Source organism: Hermetia illucens, chromosome 3 (genome assembly GCF_905115235.1).
Source record: "Hermetia illucens chromosome 3, iHerIll2.2.curated.20191125, whole genome shotgun sequence".
NCBI classification, from domain to species: Eukaryota; Metazoa; Arthropoda; class Insecta; order Diptera; family Stratiomyidae; genus Hermetia; species Hermetia illucens.
This window is the reverse complement of record NC_051851.1, coordinates 452,485-475,457: the sequence shown is the minus strand read 5'-3', so window position 1 is coordinate 475,457 and position 22,973 is coordinate 452,485. Positions and strand designations below refer to the sequence as shown.

Sequence of the window (22,973 nt, the reverse complement as noted above, 5' to 3'; positions counted from 1 at the left end):
TTGTTTAAACACAACAAAATTCCAAATATACTCACTGAACTAGCTAGCACTGAGCTACGAAAAATTGCACTCTTTTTGTTACGAATGTGCCTCTCTTTGATAATGCGATAAACAAAAAGATTCTAAAGTGTTTATTTAAGATATCAATGTTCTCACATGAAAACGTAACATGTCTGTATAACCTGAATAATTCTAATGGAAAATGCCGAAACCTTTCAAACCTGTTTCTTCAGTCGACTTTATAATTTGGCTTCTGAATCAATCGGAACTTAAATCCCTATATTTCTCTCTCAAAATAAATATCTGTGATACACGCCCATAAATATGTCACACTACTTCTCGTTCTTTGGTTCACATAGAATATTCAAAAATATTCAAATATGGATTCGGAAATGTAAACCTTGGAAAAAATTAAACGAATATCTAGCTCTTCTAAACTATTCAGACTCAGACAAATCCACACTCAGTCAATGCTTATCATTCGACGCCTATACTTTTAAGATATTGCCTCATCTTCTGTGGGATTGTAAGGTGTTCACAATGGATTCGATAAAAATACGAATAACCTTTACATCCACCGCATGAGAGGAAAGATCGACACTCCAGAGAATTTCTAAAAATGAAAGAACCAAATAGTGAAAGTCGTCGATTTTATGATGTGAAAGTTTTATTTTTTAAATGCCATGCGTGTAGCCAAGGTTCAGTTTTTGTAAGGGTTGAAATAACCTTTCTCCATGAACAATATATTCTACCTCTTTTCCAACGATTCTATATGACAATAAGAAGCAATAAACATGCAATCTCTAAGCATTTAGAAAGTTGAGTTACATTAGACCTTTTCAGAAGGAATTTGTACTCGTGCGTTGAAAGTAACCGAAAGTGATTTACGACTATTAGGATGGTTCCTACGAGTAGTTTTAAGAGTCACTAAAACTGCCTTTGTGTTTTAAAGTTAATCTAGTAACAAAGTCAAAGTAATAATTATTTTCTTACCATTGAAATCACCACAAACAACTCGTTCGAAGGGGCTGCTCATCCAGTCTGCTGAAACGAAATGAAAAATAAACGTATTTTGAAAAATTTTCCTGATTCTTAGCATATGAGAATTTGTATTTTAATGGAAAATATGCAAACACCTTTTATTTTATTTTTATTAGATGAAGGTAATTTTCCTTTATTTATATAAGTGGAGAAAATAAAGAAATAAAACTTTGCATGAGTGGCAAAATAAATCCAAACCTACGTAATTCCAACTAAATGAATTTACATACATATATATGAGAGTATGCATTCTAGATACACAACAAACATTGAGTAAAGATAATTGATCAATGAGTATTTGCTATCACCCATATAGCAGATATCAATCATTTTTAGGAGGCAGCATCGCTTTTTTCACAAAAAATGATCTGGAGAAGAAGATCAGTGGTTAGAACTAGATACAACTTGACAAGGAAGTAGAAGTGATAGTAAATCAATTGAAATTTGAAATAACGAATATACAACTAAATTATTTTATAGATTTGTCAATCAGTTATTACTGAAAAGCAGCTCTTGAATAATCAGCAAATGACTCAATCTGGCTCCTTGTGAGGGAGATGTCCATCTTTCCGAAGATATAGTATGAACTTTAACAAATTGAAATAAAATATCGAATAAAAATGTTCACTCTATTGTCAAAATGTTTCTAACGATTTAATAAGTATAATGAAAACTTAAGAAAACAAATAATTTCATCTCAAAATAATGAAGACTATTTTGGTCTCGAAGTTGGTGAATTAACGTGATGTCCTTGCACATATTTCCTGACAATCAATTACTAGACCGAGCAGTCAGAATTTACCGAGTACAGAATATGTTAATGGTTATTTGAAATTATATGATATTGTTAAATGACTTTGCAACCTGCACTAAACATTGCTCTTGTTATTTCTTATAATTGATCTACTATAAAACAGGATTCAACAAGGGATAATTTATGAATATTACCTGAATAATATTCTATGAAATCAACAATACGAAAACGAGTAACTGTGGACGAAAAAGAGCGAAAATGGCGAAAATAATGCCGCTATATTACCATTCAGTCAAAAAAATTTCCAATAAAATAAGGGTGCGAGTACAATGCACGTCAGTCTCTCGAACTTCCTACCCCAGCTTCGAATCCTGGCCGTTTTGGATGTCTTTGTTCGTATTCATGATGTCCCGCTACTGTAGAATTACAGCACAGCATTAGGTATGATGATAACGAAACTGAAGCACAATCTTATTGACACTTGAGATTGGGGGGATGTCCTACACTCCACAAAAAGAGTGAACAGAAGCAATACATACCTTCTGGCAACAACTAACTCAGAATACATTTTTCCGTCCTTGGGATTTTGAATATGAACTCATATCACTTATTACTTTAGAAAAATAAATTGGAAGGCTTGTGTACTTCAGGCAGAGACAGAAATACACGACGGTGTCACTTGTAGGTAACATGCAGTATATATGTATTAAGTATGTCAGACTAATCACGTTAATGTTACACTGACATCCTATGTAATACATATGATCCCTTAAGATACAATAAATTCAAACAAAAGACGAAATTACCCACTATGACTGCTAATAATAATAATACAAATCGTTGGCACAACAATCCATATTGGATCAGGGCCTTGAAGTGTGTTAGAGCACCTCATTCAAGACCGTAACGGCACAGTACACTGTAGGAGACAGTGTGGTCAACATTGCGCTCGCCCGAGATTATTACCCTGATTTCACTCAGGTACTTATCATTCACTGCTGATTCGACTGGCATTCGACGTCAAATCACGATATAAATTCCACTGCAAGCAGTGAGATTTAAACCACGACCTTCCGTACGACAGCCTTGTGCTCTAACGACTCAGCTATCCGGACACACTAATAATAGCAGGATTTTTACTAAACTTTTCAGAACCATATATCGTATATGCCAATACTATTGCAAATTTCTATGGATCAACAATATAAGTTTGTTGGTGTAGGAGGATAGGACGTTCAAGCAAATTATTAGCAACTTGTTCAAAAATGGAATTATCGCCTCATGCAACACGGTCTCAGATTGAATTTAAACAAAATGGAATTTTTGACGACCGATCCCCATGAAACAGGCACAATCACTGTCAGCGGCAGTGATCTGCCCAGAACTGAGCGATTTAAATACCTCGGGTCAACACTATCAGCCAATGGAGAGCTGCGTTATGAAATTGCTTCACGCATTAACGCAACCTGGATGAAGTGGCGTTCCACAACTGGTGTCCTTTGTGATCGACGTATCAACGAACGTCTCAAATCTAAAATTTACCGCAATGTCGTCCGTCCAGTCGCTCTCTATGGTTCTGAGTGTTGGCCGACCATAAAAGACAATGAACTGCGTCTTGCGGTAATGGAGACGAAGATGCTACGTTGGACTAGTGCGTCACACGTTTAAATCACATCCGAAATGAGGATATCCGCAATCGTTATGGGGTTGCACCGATCGCGGAAAAGTTGCGAGAGAGGCGTCTTCGATGGTATGGTCACGCAATTCGTGCAAACGAGAATTCACTTGCCAAGATTGGTGTGAACATCGAAGTCGATGGTAAACGACCAAAAGGCAGACCTAAGCAACGGTGGCTTGATACGCTGGATGGGGATTTGAAAGCCTCGAGATTGCACCCAGATCAGGCATTCGATAGAGCCAAATGGCGAAGCCGATCACGATGAGCCGACCCCGCTTGTGAACGGGACAAAGGCTGAAGAAAAAGAAGAAGAACTTCATTTAAGCATTTACTTTCAAGGTATACTTTGAGGCCTAGATGTCGTATACAGTTATCTTCATAGTGATTTTCAGATGTCCGGGTGGGTGCTTTTTAAAATAGAGATAGATCTCTCTCGATGACAAAAGTAAGACCTGCTCGGAAAGTACTAGCGAGATCTTTTAGTTGATACCTCACATGGATATGTTCGAGGAAAAATGTGCATACCCACCTTTTCCATGTTTGCAGATTCTCCTTCAGGCTAACATAATTATGCTATTCACCACATACACAGTTTCAACATTTGCACCAAATTTCGGTCTATAGATTTTCGAATATGCTGCGTGTAGCAGATAGACAAATAGAGAGACAATGAACCGGGTTTAATAAGATTTTATTTTACAATAAGGTTTTGTGTACGAATCTCACATCCACACCAATAGCAATGTGAAATAAGATGTTTTTTGTAAATTTGGGAAAACAGAAAGATAAAACCAAAATTTAATCTTCATTGGAGTATATCAATATTTTAACTGTACTGAACAATCCTAACTAAATGAATTTAATTTAGAAATTCATTACTATTGGAAAGACCGTGGAAACATGTTTAAAATCTTATTTATTGACATGTTTTAAAAATCTTTTGCCAATGTGGCCCACAATAAATGGAATCAGTTCTTGATAACAAGTTTATAATCTCGTTGAACACAACATATCTAGTAGTAAATGTGGATCCTATCCTAATAAATTATTATAATAGAGAACACGACGACGTCAGTCAACTTTTTTAAAAACTTGGGTGTTCAACTCAAAAAGAGGGGTCTATGGACCACAAGAGAGGAAGTAAGTTGCTTCCCAACTGGTCCGGTCCATTATCAAGTGGATGCGGACTCAGGACAAGATTTTTTTAGAAAAGCAAGTTTTTTTTAAAAAAAAAAAAAAAAAGACGGTCAAAATGATTTCACTTTTCTTTTTTGACATCACAATTTATGTCTGTTCCTTTTCAGAAGGCATACCCATTGATATAACGAATGATAATTGAAATTTCTACCTTCGAAAAATATGAATCACCAAAACATTCAAAACGGAAATACTGCTTTAGGAACCGCCAAAACTACCTTTCAGAAATCCCTAAGAATATTTGCCAAATTAAGAAGTTCCTACAACGGTGCTAACGCTGATGTCTCCTAAAAACTCTTCGCAGTCATATTAACAAATATAATTATAAAATTAAAAAGCACATAAAACTCTATGTAATGAAAACTTTATGAACTTCAAACACAAGTTCGTGCCTTCAATAATAATACTCCCGATAATTTGAAGTAACACTATAGAAAATAGAAGAACTACCCATACATTTCTCTAAATTTTACATTGTAGACATCCAGGCGCTGTTGAATGTAAAATACATACATGCATGTTTCTCCCATATCCCTTAACACATTTGCCAGCTTAATTACATGTTAATACCAATCAAATAAAACTAAACTGTCATGAGATCAATGCCTTCTATGAAAGTGCATTTTCAGACAAGATGCCGTTTATTTGGAAAATTTGGATAGTTCACACAAAGCTCCACCGGCATTTGATTAGCTAGAAAATCATTACACCATATCACCAGTTTTGTTTTTCTTTGAAAAGCTTCTGAAAAACAAATCTTACAAGAAAGCAACGCTTGAAAACATTTGAAAACAAATATGCCGACTTCAATGAAAGTATTCGTTTATCCAAACAAGGATGTGATCGTAAAGTGCAATAAAATCATCACTTATCGCTGCTTTACAGAAGTATTTATAATTGATTCCCTTTTCCTATAGAATCGAACAGATTTAGTGAGGGAACTGATAGTTTCATTTTTGGGGTTTAAGGGTTTCTAATTATCTTCAACTGTGTACATCGAAAGAAAGAAGGATGACTTTGTTAAAATTTAGAGATTAAAGATATCTAACACTACGTAAGACAATTGCCCACAATTGCGGTGATTTTAGATGCCTTGGCAGAATTTAGTTTCAAAAGTTTTTCATACGTTATCGCTATTCGAATCACCTAGAATCGAAACAACAAAACCCTAAAAGTGATAGTGGAAAATATGAAACGATAGATTCAATTGAATTCTTTGACGTTCACATATATTAGATATATGATACTTTAGATGTATGGAAACTACACGGGCTTGATAGACATGCTGGCTGCAGCATATGCCACATATGCATGCGTGCTCAGCGTACTGGAAAATATTTTCACAGATAATTCAAAATTGGTTGAAACGAAATGGAGAAATGAACAGAAGATAAACTTCCGGCAATAAAATGTTTCATTTTCATGTAAACAAAAAATAGCTGCAAAGTATTTCAATTCAAACGACTTTTATATAAAGCAACATTTCCAGAATGTTTTGAAATCTGACTGAGGCGCTTCTGCATTGAAGTTTTCAAAAACATCAAATAATTATGCATTCACTGGTAAATACATTGTAGTATTTTGAATTTCAGAATCGATTTAAATGTACTGCTAAGGAAAGAAAACGATTAAGATAGAGTTCTAATGATAAATGTCATATTGGGGCTCTGAATGTTAGAAAATCATTTTTAGCTGTTTCTATTGATTCACATTAAGACATACACATATGGATATATTGCAAACAAGACTTACCACACAATTGAGATGCTACAAATCGACGGACAAATGAACGAACATCCATTGCAGAAGGCACAGTGAAAATAGAAATAAATTATTTTAGCTTGCGTTTGATTGTGGACCGACATTAAGACATAGAAGAACAAAGTCAAGGATGTTTTTGCATAGCATACAAGTATTCTAAAAATTGAGAGCTCAAAAATAACCTATACTATCAGAATTGTCTATTTTTTGTCAAAAACGACAAGAGAATACAAATAAATATATAAATGTACGTTCACCCACTACGGGTGGAAACCATCTCTTTTACTATATGGCTTGTTTTATACATATATTATAGGAAGTTAAGCAAACTATTGGAAACAATTGCCAACAACCCCTAAGTTAATATAAATTCTCACGGATACCACGGTGTCCAGGAATATGTTAATCAAAAAAGTGAAAAGCGAACTGACGAAGCTCTTGGCGACGACACAATATCGAATAGATTTGTGGTACCGCGAAGTTAAACAGACATTGGACTTCCTTCATAATGGGTGTAATGATTGCATACCCTCTTTCATAAGTTCGGAAGAAAGTGAAAAATCTAAATTTATATTATTTTTAATTTGGCGTGTAGTATTACCAAAAAAATAAATCCCAAGTAAAAATCACTCCTTAAACAGCTAATCGCAAATTACAATTGACGATTAGACTAAGTTTTTCACTCATCAGGATACCACTTTAGTCGTTTATGCTAAGTCATGATTAATGCTAAGTAGTTGATGATTATAATTACCTATTTAATAAATTTAATAAAAGCTACCAAACTATCATAATTTGACATTCACATTATTAAAAACCCCAAGTTTTTTTTTTATTAAGATTACTGATTTCAAATACCCACGCATACCGAAATTGTCAATCACAGTGGAACACGATTAACTAATCAATTAATATTATACTTTCCACGCTAAAAATAATCACGATTATTTTTTCTTCTCAGTTTTGAGGATGATAAGTTTTTTTGGTAAATTTTGTCCGCACTTACTCGAAGGTGAAATGACCCGACCAATCTACGTATGCGAAAGAATCATCTAATTTCAGAAACAACAAAAAACATTTAGTTCCAGAAACAATCTAGTTTCAGAATTACCTAACAATTGCAGCTGGCGTGGACCAATTCGTTACAGGGTCAGAAAAAGGGAAAAGCCTGGAAATATAGCGTTCAGAATGCCGCAATAATAGAAATGTGTTGGCACCATTATCGATGCGGAAACACATGGCGAATACGAAAGGCTTAAGTTACGTGCGTCCAGTGGCTAAAAAACTGGTTGAATGCAAATTTCTTATTCATTCGATTAAGAATCCTCTACTTAATCGCATTATTAGAAAAGACTCATCATTGACAACGATTAACTTAAGGGGGGAACTACAGGTTTTAAGATTCGATTTTTTTTATTGCATCGATCGTCAACCTAGTTATCCCAAAATATGCTACAAAAATTTCAAAACACAATTCCTGTTGCTTTAGATTTTATGAGCATAGAACCAAGCGATTATTGAGTACAGGATCAGGCTCGACCCTCAGTTCCTGCATTTGTTATAACTTCATTTTATTTGTAATTAAAAGTGAGGAATATTTCTAAATCGGAAGGACTTCTTTTCAAACAATTTCTTTTTTCTTCGAAAACGCAGTGACTTCTTTCACATTAGGGAAAATTTTAACTTAAAAAGTAAAGTGAATCTGATCATTATGAAAATTGGAAGTTTGATTTATAAAATTACGAAGAATATGAACTAAATTTTGGAGTTATATTTTTAACTGCGCTTTCGTTGCATCAATAGTGACAAATTGGTAAAAATTGAAATATTTTTTTTTCAACAGCTGTAAACTTTTTGAATTTTTTCATTATTTGGAAAAATAATTAGCAATAAAGAATTAAAGCCTTTTTGACTTTAGATAAAAATTGGCGGCGGCTGCACGTCTTGCAATTGGAGAGCTGTAGCTATGACCTTCAATAGACTAATACCCCCTCACTTTGTCATTTTTCATTTTAAATTATTCACAAAATTCTCAAAAGTTGTTTGAAATACGATTATCATTAATATCCACATTTGATTTAATTCCAATTAATTCCTTCGAGTAAAAAAGTGTCCGGATAGCTGAGTGGTTAGAGCACGAGGGTATACAAACACATAATAGGCAAAGGAAATGACGACGTAGATAATAGCTATAGTACCGGATCGGCAAATACCTACAACTTACAAAAGGATCTACTTATTCGAGCCACTTACGAATCCTTCGCGATAATGCTTGAGTTATAGACTTGATTGGTAGAGCGTATGAGTGTTAACCTGGCCTTTGTCAGTGTTGCACTGTCTGGTAACATAGCCTAAGATGTTAGCGAGGACCAACAACCATCTTCTAAAAATGAAGGGAGCCCCACGAACAAAACCAAGAAGAACGTCAAGTTGATCTGTGAAAGTAATGGATGAGTAAACCTTTATGAAGATGCATTTAGACCAGTCTAATGTGCCAAACACATTCAGGGAGAGAGCCCTTCACCTAACGCAATGCATCACAAAAGCATGTGATGCGTCAATGGTAAGGAAATCACATTCCCCAGCAGAAAAGTCAACTAGCGAAAGAATAATAAACTGCATAACGAGATGAATTGCTGAGAATTTGTATATCGGAAAAGATTCTTGAACTAGCGTTGTAGACTAGACCGGACATGTTCGGTGAGTTGTTTGAGGAATACATATCATATTGATATCCTCGTATAAACCTGCGAGTCTATAATACACTATGAGAAAATGCTGGAGCGGATGATTTACAATAGATTGATCTCGATAAGTGAAAGCCTAGAAAGAAATATAGTAAGGATAGGACCAACACAGTGCGTGATAGGCGTAAAAAGTTCTTTAATATTGTGAATTGGGAGCTAGCACGGGGATCCCAATTGGTATCCTTACATAATTATCTCGTTGTTAATATCGACAGAAAAAAGTTGGTTGCGATATGACACTATTGTGAAACATCATGATCCCATAGTTCGGTTGTAAACAATCTCGAGTATTCATAGAATTAATGCTGTGGAGGCAAGTAACATTTCCGTTGAAATTTCCAAGCAACAATGCGTATTACTTCCACCATACTTAGCTGTATCTCCATTTTGTAATAAGATAAAAATACAGGGTTATAAATCATCCCGATTATGCCGCACTTAGGGTAAGCAATAACTTATTCAGGTAGGAATATAGGTCAAAGTAGAGTTTGGCATAATTTACACAATACAAAATTTATTCCAGGCATCATAATACCAGTTGACAGTTTGTGATACTACCAAATATTATAAATTTGAATTGAAGGATATTAAGAACAGATTATTTAATAAATATTATTATAAGTGATTGAAGACGTTAAGAAAATTTACATATGCATGCATTTTATGGATTTAGTAACTCCAATACAGTCTTCGAGAGCAGATTTTCCAGTTGCTTAACATAAAACTGATCGTTCTCTATTGATACATTTTTTTTAAAAATAAAATGAGCAGATATCACTCACCAGTTAACGCCATCCATGGATATCGTGGAAGTGTGTCAGCTATTGATTGGCCGGTACCCGCTGTTGAAACTACTCCCGACGAAGGTTGTGTGCAAGCATTTCCCAGTGAATCTACTCCTACACCTATGGCACCTGAAGCAGCTGATACTGCGGATGCAGCCTGATGATAGAATTGTGCGAAACTCGATGCACCTCCTGGTACACCCATTGATTGATAGCTATTCATCACACTGTCTGTATACCTGCCAATATAAAATAATTGATATTAACTAAACATGAATCAACATTCGTTCCTATCAATTAAAATTGACCATTGTATAAGCTTGTCGGGACGATCGTATTGCGTATGGAAAAGACCATCTTCATTGCAAATATTTTTTATGTTGAACATTTTTTATTTTTATGTAAAAGGAAAACTTCAGATAATTTTAAAAGCTATTCTCAACAGTTGAAGCCATACTTTCCTCTTACAGTCAAACTTATTACTTCTATTGCTTAGCTGATTACAGTTTCTACAAACTAACAATCTTTGATATAGATTTCCAACCAATGTACAAAACCAGAATATATCGTCATCTGTCACTCTGATATAAGCACGTATCGACCTGTACAAACATAAGCCAAGAACAGACCGAAAATCGGCCACTTTCGAATCACTTCATACAGGGGGAATCAACAAAAGAGATTGTTGAATGGTTTGTATACAGACAAGACTGGTCTACGAGATTGTTAGATAGTTTCGGGGGGCTAAAAATTCCGACAAGGTTTCTTCTGAGTTGGGAAATCTAATTTAGCGACTCAATCATGATCCTCGGGGCGTAAGCAGCGAAGGAAATGTTAGACATCTTTTTCAAAGTAATAACCAACACGGGAAAGACTTAAACACTCATATAATCGATGCCGGTTCAGGTTTGAGAGGATCGCTAGAACTGACGGCGAATACTTTGAGTAATTCCAAAAAAGAATGTATTTGCTACAATTTAATCAATCAATTTTCCAAATTTACCTCAAAGGCCCAAGATCACAAAACATATCATAATTTATATTAAGCTCATAGCTTCAATTTCTTCTTTCTGGCTTTCCTTGTAATTAACAGTAAAGAATACGGTTAAACCATTTTCGCATTTAGGCCAAAAATAGATAAGAATCATTTACCCGTCATTTTTAAGGTTTTGAGTGAAACAAAACCTTATTAAAATGAGTTTACTGTCTGTCTGCCCGTCTGTCTCGCATTTTTCTCGGAGACAATTATAGCAATTGATACCAAATTTGGTGGAAAGGTGGGAACAGTGAACGCTCAAGCATACAGTGAGTAACATCGTTTCACGTCGAATTTAAGGGAGGTCCCCACACATGCAAAAGGTGAATATACATTTTATTTTCATCAAATATAATTATGTGGGGTAACAAATGAAAGGTACTTTCCGAAGCCGGTCTTAGTTTTGACATCTGCTGGAAAAGTGGGGAGTTCGGGGGGTTGAAACTGATCATTTTTTTAGCGGACTCATTCTCAAAAACTACCCAGCCGAAAAATCTGAAAAAAAAATCAGAAGCCTACCACTATATGGTGCCTAGGCTCCAAAGTACATACCAACATCTGTTGAAATAAAGTTAATAATAGTACTATACTATAATTTTCAGTAATTGGCATGAAAACCTTCCTTAAATTCATCTTAGAATCACGAAGCAATGTTGGCTATAGCATAGAGCATCTTCCTACTAAATTTGGTGAAAATTGCACTACTACTAACAAAGGTATATTAGGTCAAAATTGTCGCTTCTTAGCAAATTCAAGGCTTTGAATGTCAATATCACTTGAAGGTGGATATTTTCACACAATATGTGCATATGTTACGTGTTACGTACTAATGGAAATACACAAAACAAATCGAAGCGAGATCTTATTTTGATAATTAAAAAGAGGACGAGTGCTTAAGAAGGAGTGCATAACTGGTGGAGTCAAGACTCCCTGAATCCAGAAACAAAACACACAGTGCACAGAGGTGTCTTAATTATTTATGCAACCTCATTGTAACATATTGTGCTACTACATCGAATACATATTGGTGGCAGAATCTCAATTACTTTGAACATATAATGATATAAAGAATGTTTGGAAATAAACTTGGAATCTATCTGAAAATCTAAACAAATCAGAGATCCGAAACCTGGGCGCTTTGGATATGAAGTGACCTCCCCCCCCCCCCCATTATTCTTCTTCTTTTAAGTTTTTCTCCCGTTTAGTAGCCGGGTCAATACGTTGTTAATTATTTGGTTTGTATATGACGGAAATTTGGCCATAAAGTGTTGAGGTTTAATTTAAAAAAAAAAAACGTTTAGATAGGCTTTTGCATTTGCTTGAAAGTTCTCAATTATATGAGACATGTAATTCATTTCATACAGCTTGATCACGAATTATTTACTAGAGTTAGGATTTGAAATAAAATTTCTATAAAATCCTAATCTCAATAGTCATAAAATATAGTGGTATATAATATTTCAGTTGTTATCAACCTAAACATAAATATTCCATTCTCGGAGGCTATAAATCACACCATTTTATTTCTACAGATGAGATTCTGTCAATATTAATTGTACTAGCGATAGCGCATTATCGAAATGATGGAATCATTTTGCCGCACACATCCATATTAATTATTCCAAATATACAAACAGTGAGAAATAGATAAACAGGCGACAAAAACAAAAGATATCGAATATAACTAAACTGCAAATAAACGAAAGTGACGCAAAGTTTTATCTCATTCTCAATGTGAAATAATGTGAATCTATGTTCTTTCAAATAGAAAAAAAAAGTTCCATAAAGAAATGGGAGTTGAAGCTCATTGACTTTGTTGTTAATTTTACACATCGCCGGCCTTTACTCTCCCATTGATGGCTAGGTAGACCGTATTCTTAGGGAGTGATCACGTTTTACATTGGGCTTAAAAGAAAAGGAACATTTTGTCATCTGCGCTTTCAAAATTGGTGTAAACCGTTTGAGGTATAGTTAGCGAATTATCTTTTGATTTAACCAGTATCGAAACATAAGTTTGTCAGTAGCCCATACGGAAGGGGAAACTACTAATCCGCCAAGAGGAATTGTACAATAGACATCGTCCGGAAACTTCAAGCTTCTTGTAATAAACTGACTTCAGTAATAATTTGAATTCATTAAAATTTATAAAATTCTCTATGGCTTATATCCAATTAGAATGAATCTGGACAGAAACACGCTAAATAATGAACATTTACAAAACAAACAAAAAAAATAGTTATACACGTTTTTTACTTGGACCTGGCGTAAAAATTATGAATTAACATTTTTTCATTCTCGTTTTAGGTATAAGTCATAGAAATCGTCATGAATCAGGTCAATAGATCAATCCCTGTGCGTGAAGTCATGATGAAAAATATGGTTTCGAGAAAAACGCATTTAAAGTTTTTAGAAAAACTTGAATTGCGATAACTTTCTTGTTCCTTCAGTTATCAGGACCAGTATCAATTCCTGTAAGGTTTTGGGGTCGCTGATTACGAATCTGTAGTCAAATTAGCAAAATTCAAGATGGCGAATCTAATATGGCCAACTTTTTTAACAATTTGGACCAAAATGTCTTCTGAAGGCTTTAGTGGTCGTCGAAAGTGAATTAATCATTAGTTTTTTTTTAAATCAAAGATGACAAAACCAACATAGCGGATCAAAGAAATTTAACTTGGGTATTTCCGCGATCGCCGAAAGTGAATTTCTGGTCAAATCTGTGACATTATGCTCACATCAGGATCTTAGTCGGATATTCCGTATAAGGACACTTCTTCGATAGGCGAATTTGTGACTGTTGGGTATTTTTCGTATGTGTTGCCACCTACAGGGCATTCCAACACATACAAGTATGCAATACTACCGATTCTAATTCATTCCGGTATATAGAAACCCATCTGGAGCCGCGCATTGAACTGACACCTGAACGTCCCGCGCATGAGATAGGTGCATTTGAGACGCACCAATTCGCTAAATATGTTTCGTATCGAAATGATTTTAACTTATGAATGGAAAACTATTAAAAGTAAAAAATCAAATGTGTACTAGTTCTATCTGTAGCTTCCAGATATCATTGAAGTTACTTTAATTCGTTCACAATTAACTAGCACTTCTAAAAGTTGGGGATCTTGCAAAATTAGCCATTCGTAATTCAGCTAATATTCTAGTCACGATGCTAATAAATATATTCCGTAATCATTTCGGCTGAAATGTCTTTTTCGGTCATATTTCTCACATACCTATTATGGATTTGCATCAATTTGCATTTGAATTGCAATTGTATACTAAACAAAGATTATCTTCTTTTGTTTTGCTAATTTTACTAAAAAGGAAAATTCAGAATTTAAGACTTCAGGCAGACTTTACGTGGATTTTTGGAAGTTCTTCGGCATAGTGTGACGTCCACTTTTAATTTTCATAAAAATAAAGTGTGGACTTACTAATAAAAGTACACATAATGTAAAGGTTTTTCTGTGGGCTTATTCACTATTTTGAAATGATGATAGACGGGCGAATGTTCAGCTATTATTAAATTAATGTTCCGACACTATAATTTATGGATTAAGCTGATCAGGAAAATTGGTATATAGGATTAAGCGATTTATTTCAGCACTTTGAAAGGTTTTTCAAATATTGATTGTTTCTTTGGAGTTTTCGCTATTGAAAACCTTATGATAATAATGGACTACTAGAGAAGCATAGGCCAGTGGCAGACAGCGATTCTGCCCATCACGTTTCCCGACGGATGCTACGTCGCCTTGGAAACGCTACGGCAAGTGGTTCGGTTCGATGGTTTCGAAAATGAGAAAAAATAATGAGTGCTTATGAGCTTCAAACGATATTACATTTCTTCCATGGCCCTGTGAGTAGACACTGAAGAATAAACTCAAAAACTTCCCTGCTTATCGTAACAGGGGGCTAAAATGAGACATTATTGCTATCCTTCTACAGGGCCTGTGATAGGAGCTGACCTCACGACTACGACCTTTGGCTATCGAAAACAGACTATGATTGGTTTCTGTACTGTATGTACGCTCCCCGACAACGGTAGCAAGGGTCAACAGAATGCTCGCTTTCTACAACTTAATGCACTCAGACGGTCTCCCCGCAGAGTTACTTATCGCTGCACCTGCAGCTACTACGGATCTGCTACTTCCACTCGTACTGAAATTTTCGGAATCCCAGACCTTTCCCAGAGAATGGAATAAGGGGATGGTCGTTAAGATTCCAAAGGGTGCCCGTTTTGAATGCAACAATCGGAGTTGTATCTGTATGCTCCCTGCCGTCGTAAAGATAGTAGCCAAAGTAATCCTGGAACGCATTGAAAAAACATCTAGAAAACTTGATCGGCAAGGAGCAACCTTGTTTCCGCTCCGGATCCTTCTACATTGATCCCATCAACACCCACGAATTATTTGGGAACGGTGCACAGAGCGACATGGCGCAAAATGTCACATTCCGAACCAAGGTAAAATATCAGATGATTTTAGGGGCTAAAGTGCAGTCCACCAGTGTTGCCTCTTATCAGGGATATTACTTCTTCTTCTTTTTGGTGACGCCCTTCATGTTGTCTTGTCCGACAGAGATATTTTGCCTCAAACACTTCGACTACACTGTTGACATCTGTTCCTCAACTCACCGGGTAATGAATCATGACCAGATGGCTCTGGATTTGGAAAGAGACGCAAATAGAGTTGAACTGAAGATAAACAAAAACAAAATCAAGTTTTTCATTCTGACGGGTTATCGTACTTCCCTATCTATATTAATGGGGAGAGTATCGAAAGCATTGTTCAGTTTACATACCTAGGAAATGTGGTTTCTGCTGAACTGAATGTTGCCCAACGCGTTAACAGCGCTACATCCGCTTTCGCTGTCTTGTCTAAAATCGGGCAATGCAATTATTCAAACACCAAGATCAAGTTAAAACTGCTTTGTTAGTTTTCTTTCTTTGTGGCTATATGGGAGTAACTCATGGAAAATGACAACCACTGGCATTCGAAAGCTCCGAGGCTTCGTCAACACATGCCTGCGTCGTATTTTCGTAGTATGCTGGCCGGATACTATTCCAAAGAACTTGGTCGGCGCAGAGGTCTGCCACTCGTAGGTGGTGTGATCGAAAGACGGAAGTGGCAGTAGATAGGTCACACGTTAAATAGAGGCGACAATTGCATTGTTGGACACGCGATGCAGTGGAATCCACTTTTCCAGGATGGCCAACGAATGTGTTGTCTCAATGGAACTTGGTGCAAAACAGTAGAGAAGAAGTGCCGGCGTCTCTGGAAGTCTTAGGGGAACTGTCTTGCAACCCTGGCATACACCATCACGCGCGCAAAAATAAGCAGAGGCCAGCATTCTGACAAGCAAATTTATGCTTCGTGCATCACGTCGAAGCATCCGCCCATCCGGCCTTGCCAATTAGAAGAATTTTTTGAGAAAAATTGAGTCATTATCCTCCCCATACCTCCCTACCCTTGTGACCTGGAGAGCACTAGTATAAATTAATACTAGCAACTGTAAGTATTGTTAAGAGGGAGAGGAAAAAACATTTTTTAACTTTTTTTCACATTTTATTATTATTTGGGTTGGTGAACCTTTCAAGAATTTTGTGTGAGATGAATCGGGGCAAAACTAAGGAAGATACACTGATTTAAGCAACCATGTCTCATATATGAAACAACGCGGACTTGTGGTGAACCCAATGGCAAAAAGCTGAAGCTGCGAACACATTGGATTCGTTCAAACATACGTACAGTGCTCTTCCCAAGGATATTTTGGATGCCATCAAGTCTGGCTATGAATATGCAAACAAAGATGCCCTCGTGGAGGAATGAAGATTCTTTAACTTACTAATCTCTATGCAAGGGGTGAAAATCCGTAGCGGAACTAGTAGCTGAAAAACATACTAAAGACGCTTCATTATTAGATAGATACTTCTTGCGCATAGAGTTAGGTTTAGAGCGACTCGATGCGTATAAGTAGTTTATATTGAGATACAAGGCCACACCCAAACTTGCGAACATTTAGTTTGGTTTCATACCAAGTGATAGGTGAAACTCTTGCATATTGAATATGCAACGGAAATGCAGGACATGAAAAATTTCCCGGAAAAATAACAAAATATACCTATTCGCAGAAGAGGTTCTGGTTCCCATAATGTTCTACTAAAACTATTCCAAAATTCCTAAGGTCTAGTATCATAATATCTATAATAGTATTGTCCAGGAATGACTGCTTGGTCCAACAACCGGTAAAATTGTGACTTCCGAACGATAGGAAACATAAGTAAAACTAGTAAGTTCAAATTTATTGAAATTTAACAGAAGTGACTTCTCACAGATTGCAAATAGATTTAGAATCAATTTTAAGCATATGGATGCATTTTCACTATAGAAGAATTCGAATGAACCCTTTTGGTTAATGATTGCTAACCATTTATACGAATGTGGGTGATTTGGATCTTGGACTTCGAAGAATCCGCGGGATTCGTGGTGACGAATTCGCTTTGTCCTGAAGGCTACAGCTGAAAATGCATAATTATCGACTTAATGAATTCTTTCCATTTTTAACTTCTGTGATTCTTTGCAATACCAGCAATTTTACAGCTCATAGTTCTTCGAACTTGATATTTTAAGAGTAATATCGCCACTAAGTTGGCTGTTTGTATACTGTCTAACTATTTGTTTGATGCCAATATTTCTAACTAATTTATTTCCCAGAAACTTCTACATATTTGCTCTTTCTTTCATTTATAATTTCACATATTCATTATTAACCTATCCCTTCAAACATATGCCAACAGGAAAAAAAAGTCGTCACCCAATTGGAACATAGTATAGAAAGTGTAAGTGGCAATGGTGAATACTTGTTTTGGGATATCATTCAAGGAAAAGGATATCAAGGAATTGACAGGTTTGGTGTGAAATTTGAGAGAATGAATTTTTATCCATTACAAATGGCAACTGGGCAAGTATTACCAACCCGACACAATCAACTAAAATCAGTCAATGAGCAGCTTTCCTCGCGATAACCCTTGAGATTCCCTTTACACTAATTTTTTGGCAAAGTTGATCGTACATTGAACCCAGTACACCTCCAAACTTTTGTGATCCGCTAATTCTAACTTTAACTTCTAATAGAAATTTATTTTACTTATTTTATTGTATTTTAAAAATTTTACTCAAAACCGAAACCTCAAAAAGAAATAAAGTTTAAAGTAAACTCTAAAGTTTTTTCGTTAGCAAATAAAATAATGGAAATTGATTGGCAAGATCTTTCTTTCTGAATCTGCCAACAAAAAAATTGAATGAATTCCTCCCTTCCATTGGGTTTGCACATAATTCGCGTCTAAGTCGTAAGTAAATTCCAATTAATTGCAGTAAATACAAGAGAAAGAAAAATAAGTGATACATTAACCAAAGGTTTTGAAACGTTATGGTAATTACTCATTGGTAATTGAGATTTTCTATAAGTCAATGTTATACTGACACCATATACGCCTTCTGTACATAATTTTGATTTAAGTTTGATGAGATGATAAAACAAACCTAAATTATCTGTAGAATCAACAGAGCAGATACATTGTGATGCATACATTAACCAATTCATATTAAGTATGTGAAGTCGATATGTTAAGCATCTTATATCTATGAAGCGAAAAAACATTTTCCTGAAATTTTGTATATTAGTTCAATTTGGAAACCAATATAACAAGTTTTAGTGCCGTTACAAACTATGCGCAGATCTATGAATACCATGCTTTCCATGCACTAGTGAAGCAGGACGAAATGCGTCAACGTTCCAACTTCCTGCTACTACTGCGCTTGCTCACCTCATCAAACTCATCATTTTCTATTGCAACCGTCCTTTGCCTTCCCCATTTTGACAAATTCAAATTCCAACTCACGTTGATAAATTGGATGTTTTTTCTATAGTGACTACTATCTTTATTAATTGCAAAGCGATTTCGTTATACCCAAATCTTAAATGAGAAACTTTTCACATGCTGATGCAATTCTTATAACACTTGTTCTGCGTGTATGCCTGTGGGATCATCTACCAAATGATCAGCCAATATTATTCAATGATCTGTTTAGAATTGTTAATTTTTTTGTTTATTAAATTTCGTTTCGTTTCTTATAATACTTCATATGTATATAGAAGCGAAATTCCAACCTTTTACATAATTCCGTTAATAATTACAGCAGAAATTGCTGGGCAACTGCATTTTCAAGGGTAAAAATACTAAGAAAATGTCTCAAGATTGGTTAACTTATTTACACCAATTCATGGGAATGAAAGATATTAGTCCCTTTCTACTCAAATCTAAACAGATCCAATAATATCAATTTCAGAAACACCTAATCTAAAAAGTGGAGTTTAAAGATTTTTGATTTTATATGGCCCGTCGGAATAGACATATAAAATAAAAGAAAACCTCAAGCCTTGCCAACCTGGTTGAAGCCGATTAAACTTGAATAATTAATCAACACATGTTACTACATATATGTATATGTAATTGCTATCTACGAACTTTGAATAAATACATCAAATTTTTGATATTACCATAAAAACGGCAAGCGGTACCCATGCCGGCGGTACCGCTGAAGAAGCAGGAAAACCCACATACTACTTGGACATTTGAAAACGCTTTTCATAAATGATCTTCATAATTTTTTTTATCGCGAGATTTTAAAATATGTACCATCGAAGCTGTTTTATATTTACCAATCTTACTTTTCGTAAAATAGATCATTATAATAGTCAAGAATAGCCATTGTTTTGCACAGCTGAACCATGAATTCAAGCTGGTCAACTCCTCACATCTAGCCTACATATTACAGACAATATTCCTGCAGGAAGTTTAGCACCAACAGATAACATTTTTACACAGAGAGGCGGGGTGACAAATCCTTTTCCTAGAGAAACTGACTATTTAAGCATTGTAAAAGAGTACAAACAGATATCAGGAAATACAAAGCTTTCTTAAGGAGTCCAACTTTTGGAAACTATCAAACCAGATTAAATATAAAATACGATTCTTCCTAATTAAATCTGTAATGAGCAGTATAGGATCAATCTTATTGTCGGTAGAGTCCCAATAAGACTACTGGAAATGCACAACTAGAGAAAAACATTGCTTACCTGCATGATTTATCCTCTAATCCAGAGAATCCTGGCATACCAGACAGGCTTGAGTGCGTTGTCGCGTGATTCGATACATACGGATACATTTTGGATGCGGCTGCTTGTGCTGCGGCTGCGACGGCTGTAGGCGGAGTATTAGGACTGCCTTCGGAACCTGTCAACGGACTACCTTCAGAATGAGTCGTGTGATGAGAAACAGACTGCGATGATGCTATCGATGGCGAGTGATTATGGGATGGTAGATGCGAACTTATAAACGGTTGAAACTGTGGATACTTTGGTAGCATACTATCGAAAACGAATTTTGACATCGCACATATTACAGCTTGAAAGTCTCAATTGCAAACAACAATGTTTCCATTGTGTTGATTAGTCCGATTTGTCTATAGACAGCCTTGAATATGGACCGGGAATCACGAAACACCTGAACTAGCGCTAAATATTCAACACACGCGGCTTAATACGGATAGATCAATTGCCAATTATTACGTCCTAACGAAAGGCAAGCGCAACACGAAGGTACAATAAGCATAAACTATAGATCAAGTCTATTTTTATTTACGTATTTTGAACTTGCAAGAATGTAGCTCTTTAATCACCGAACACACGTAGGCCAACACGCACTAAACGAATATCTGTGAATGTTCCTCTAAAATTTCGAGATCTGACTTAATATACTTCACCATGATAATACTGCTGTTGCGGATTTGTCCAGTTGCCCCTCGCTGCCCTTAGGATTTACCACGCGAGGGTAATTGGTATGCACAGAACCACCGATTAAGTTAGCGCAAAAAGTCAGAAAACGCAATCAATGTTAAATCGACACCAAAAGAACTGACCAACGCCAGCTGCTGCGCGCGAGCACTCAATTCACCACCACGTTTCACGGCATTCCTCACGTTGTCATTATTTTTTATTATTATGTTACCGTCAGATAGTTTATCTAATTTTATGGTAAACAGTAGTTTAATGGCGACCTTTTATATACTTTTTATTATCTGTTTTTATTATTACGATTATAATACGTCATCTAAAGTACAAGTGCTGTCCGTCCGGTGCCGATTGAATGGATGACTGGCTTTTAATGTTTTTTAAACGTTTCACCCATAAAAATAACAACCTCTTCGGGAATTTGTTTATATCAATAAAAATATAATCCACTTTAAATAATAATAATTCACACAGCGAAAATCTAATGACGAATAATAACTTTCTGTTTCGGGGTCAAAATACAACACACCAAAAGCGAACCACACTCTGTTGTCACTTTTTTGATGAGTTTTTATGCTTTGTATCTCATCACAGAAAGCATGGTGGTATAAATATAATAAAAATTTAAGTATAAAAATTTTCTCGATCGTAGTAGTCCGAAGCTGTTTGCGTTATGAGAAGTAGTTCGTTTATGGCACAATACAAAAGCTACGCGATTTTCTCTCCGTTTCATCTATCTATCTATACACTGGGTATGGTCGTTGGATCCGTCTATAGTGTGCATGGTGTGCGGTATATATTATACAATACACATAGTTGCGAGATATAACGTCAGCGACACAAAACACCAAACAGAAGACACGGCTCCGACCAAGCCAAGTGAAGGCAGGCAGGCACCGGGAGCTCCAAGAAGAAGAAAAGTCGGAGCTGGGCCGGGGCTAAAATCCTTCACACAGACCGCTCCAGGCTCTCGTCGTCTTCGTCGCCTTCGTCGCTTAACCGCTTAGCTTTCGAGCCAGATGACGAGAACTCGCTCGACTGCCACGACGTACACATGCAAACCGCCGCTCGCCATGGCGCTGCATTCGCTGTTTCCTTCCCGCCAAGGCCCTCAATCGTTACGCAACCAGCTCGCCAAGATAGTTGTCCCGTTCATCATTTCGCTCGCCTCAGTGCTGCTAATGTGTTCGTTCAGATTCTTGGCTGCCAAAGATTCTTTCAGCCATACATATATCGATCTTTCACACAATATTTATACCTACGTACTACGTACGTACATGCTTTTCTCTTACATCGAATTCCACAGATAATATGCATATCTACCTTAAACGTACTATTTCCGATTTTTATCTCAATTGGAGATTAGTAAAAATTCACCATGAGAACCGGTTCCGGCAGTGCAACTACACAGTCTGCAATCCAGTGTGAGCCAACAAAATAAAAATTGCCAAAGCCAACGAGAATACTTATCAAATGCTACCGGGAATTGGCCAGGTCCGCTGAATTAGCCAAACCACAATTCCCCTCGTCGGCGTATGTAAACAAACAATCAAAATTTCGATAAAGTGTCGCTAATAATAAAATAATCGTAAAAACTAAATCATAATATAATAAAAAAAATTATAGCAAACCTAGTCACAAAAGAGCCCGGTTTCTAAATTGCATTCATACCACGCATTATAATGGGCTGTAACGACGCGCGCCCGCCGCCGCGAGCGGTTCCAATCAACCCATTCCTCTCGCGCGCCCGGTTCACATGCATCGACCCCTCCTGCTCGCTCGCTCGTGCGACCAGTTTCAAGTGCATGCCGCGGCCCCCGTCCCGCCCGCGAATCCTATTCACTTTATAACCTCAACCATTCATATATATTTTATTTTTATTGTACATATCTTATGATCTCTTTCCAACTGCACATTTTGCATTACAAAAATTGTCTCGTAGCCATTCGGGAAGAGATAACAGTGAACGTAAAGCTCAATCCCACGCATACTCAAAACAACCATTTCGGAAATTTCATGGCTCCAAGTGGCACTAGCCTCACGCACACAGCCTCACCGCGCCCGTCTCATTCACGCCACTACCTGTCCCTTTCGCCCGGCTGCCGGCTTTCCCTTT

The 22,973-nt window shown here is 36.3% G+C and overlaps 1 protein-coding gene across 2 annotated transcripts in view; it reads right to left on the bottom strand.

The window, feature by feature from the left end:
• LOC119650573 (homeobox protein abdominal-A) overlaps window positions 1-22,331 on the bottom strand; it is a 61,356-nt gene extending 39,025 nt beyond the window's left edge. Inside the window, exons 1-3 of one of the 2 annotated variants that reach the window (XM_038053389.1) lie at window positions 20,144-22,331; window positions 9,961-10,202; window positions 994-1,044 (exon numbers count right to left, since the gene is read on the bottom strand). In XM_038053389.1, the coding sequence (XP_037909317.1) occupies window positions 994-1,044; window positions 9,961-10,202; window positions 20,144-20,457 (607 nt within the window). In that variant the 5' untranslated portion in view covers window positions 20,458-22,331. The remainder of the gene's footprint in view (window positions 1-993; window positions 1,045-9,960; window positions 10,203-20,143) is intronic. The other variant, XM_038053390.1, reaches the window with a different exon arrangement.
• Window positions 22,332-22,973: the final 642 nt, after the last annotated feature.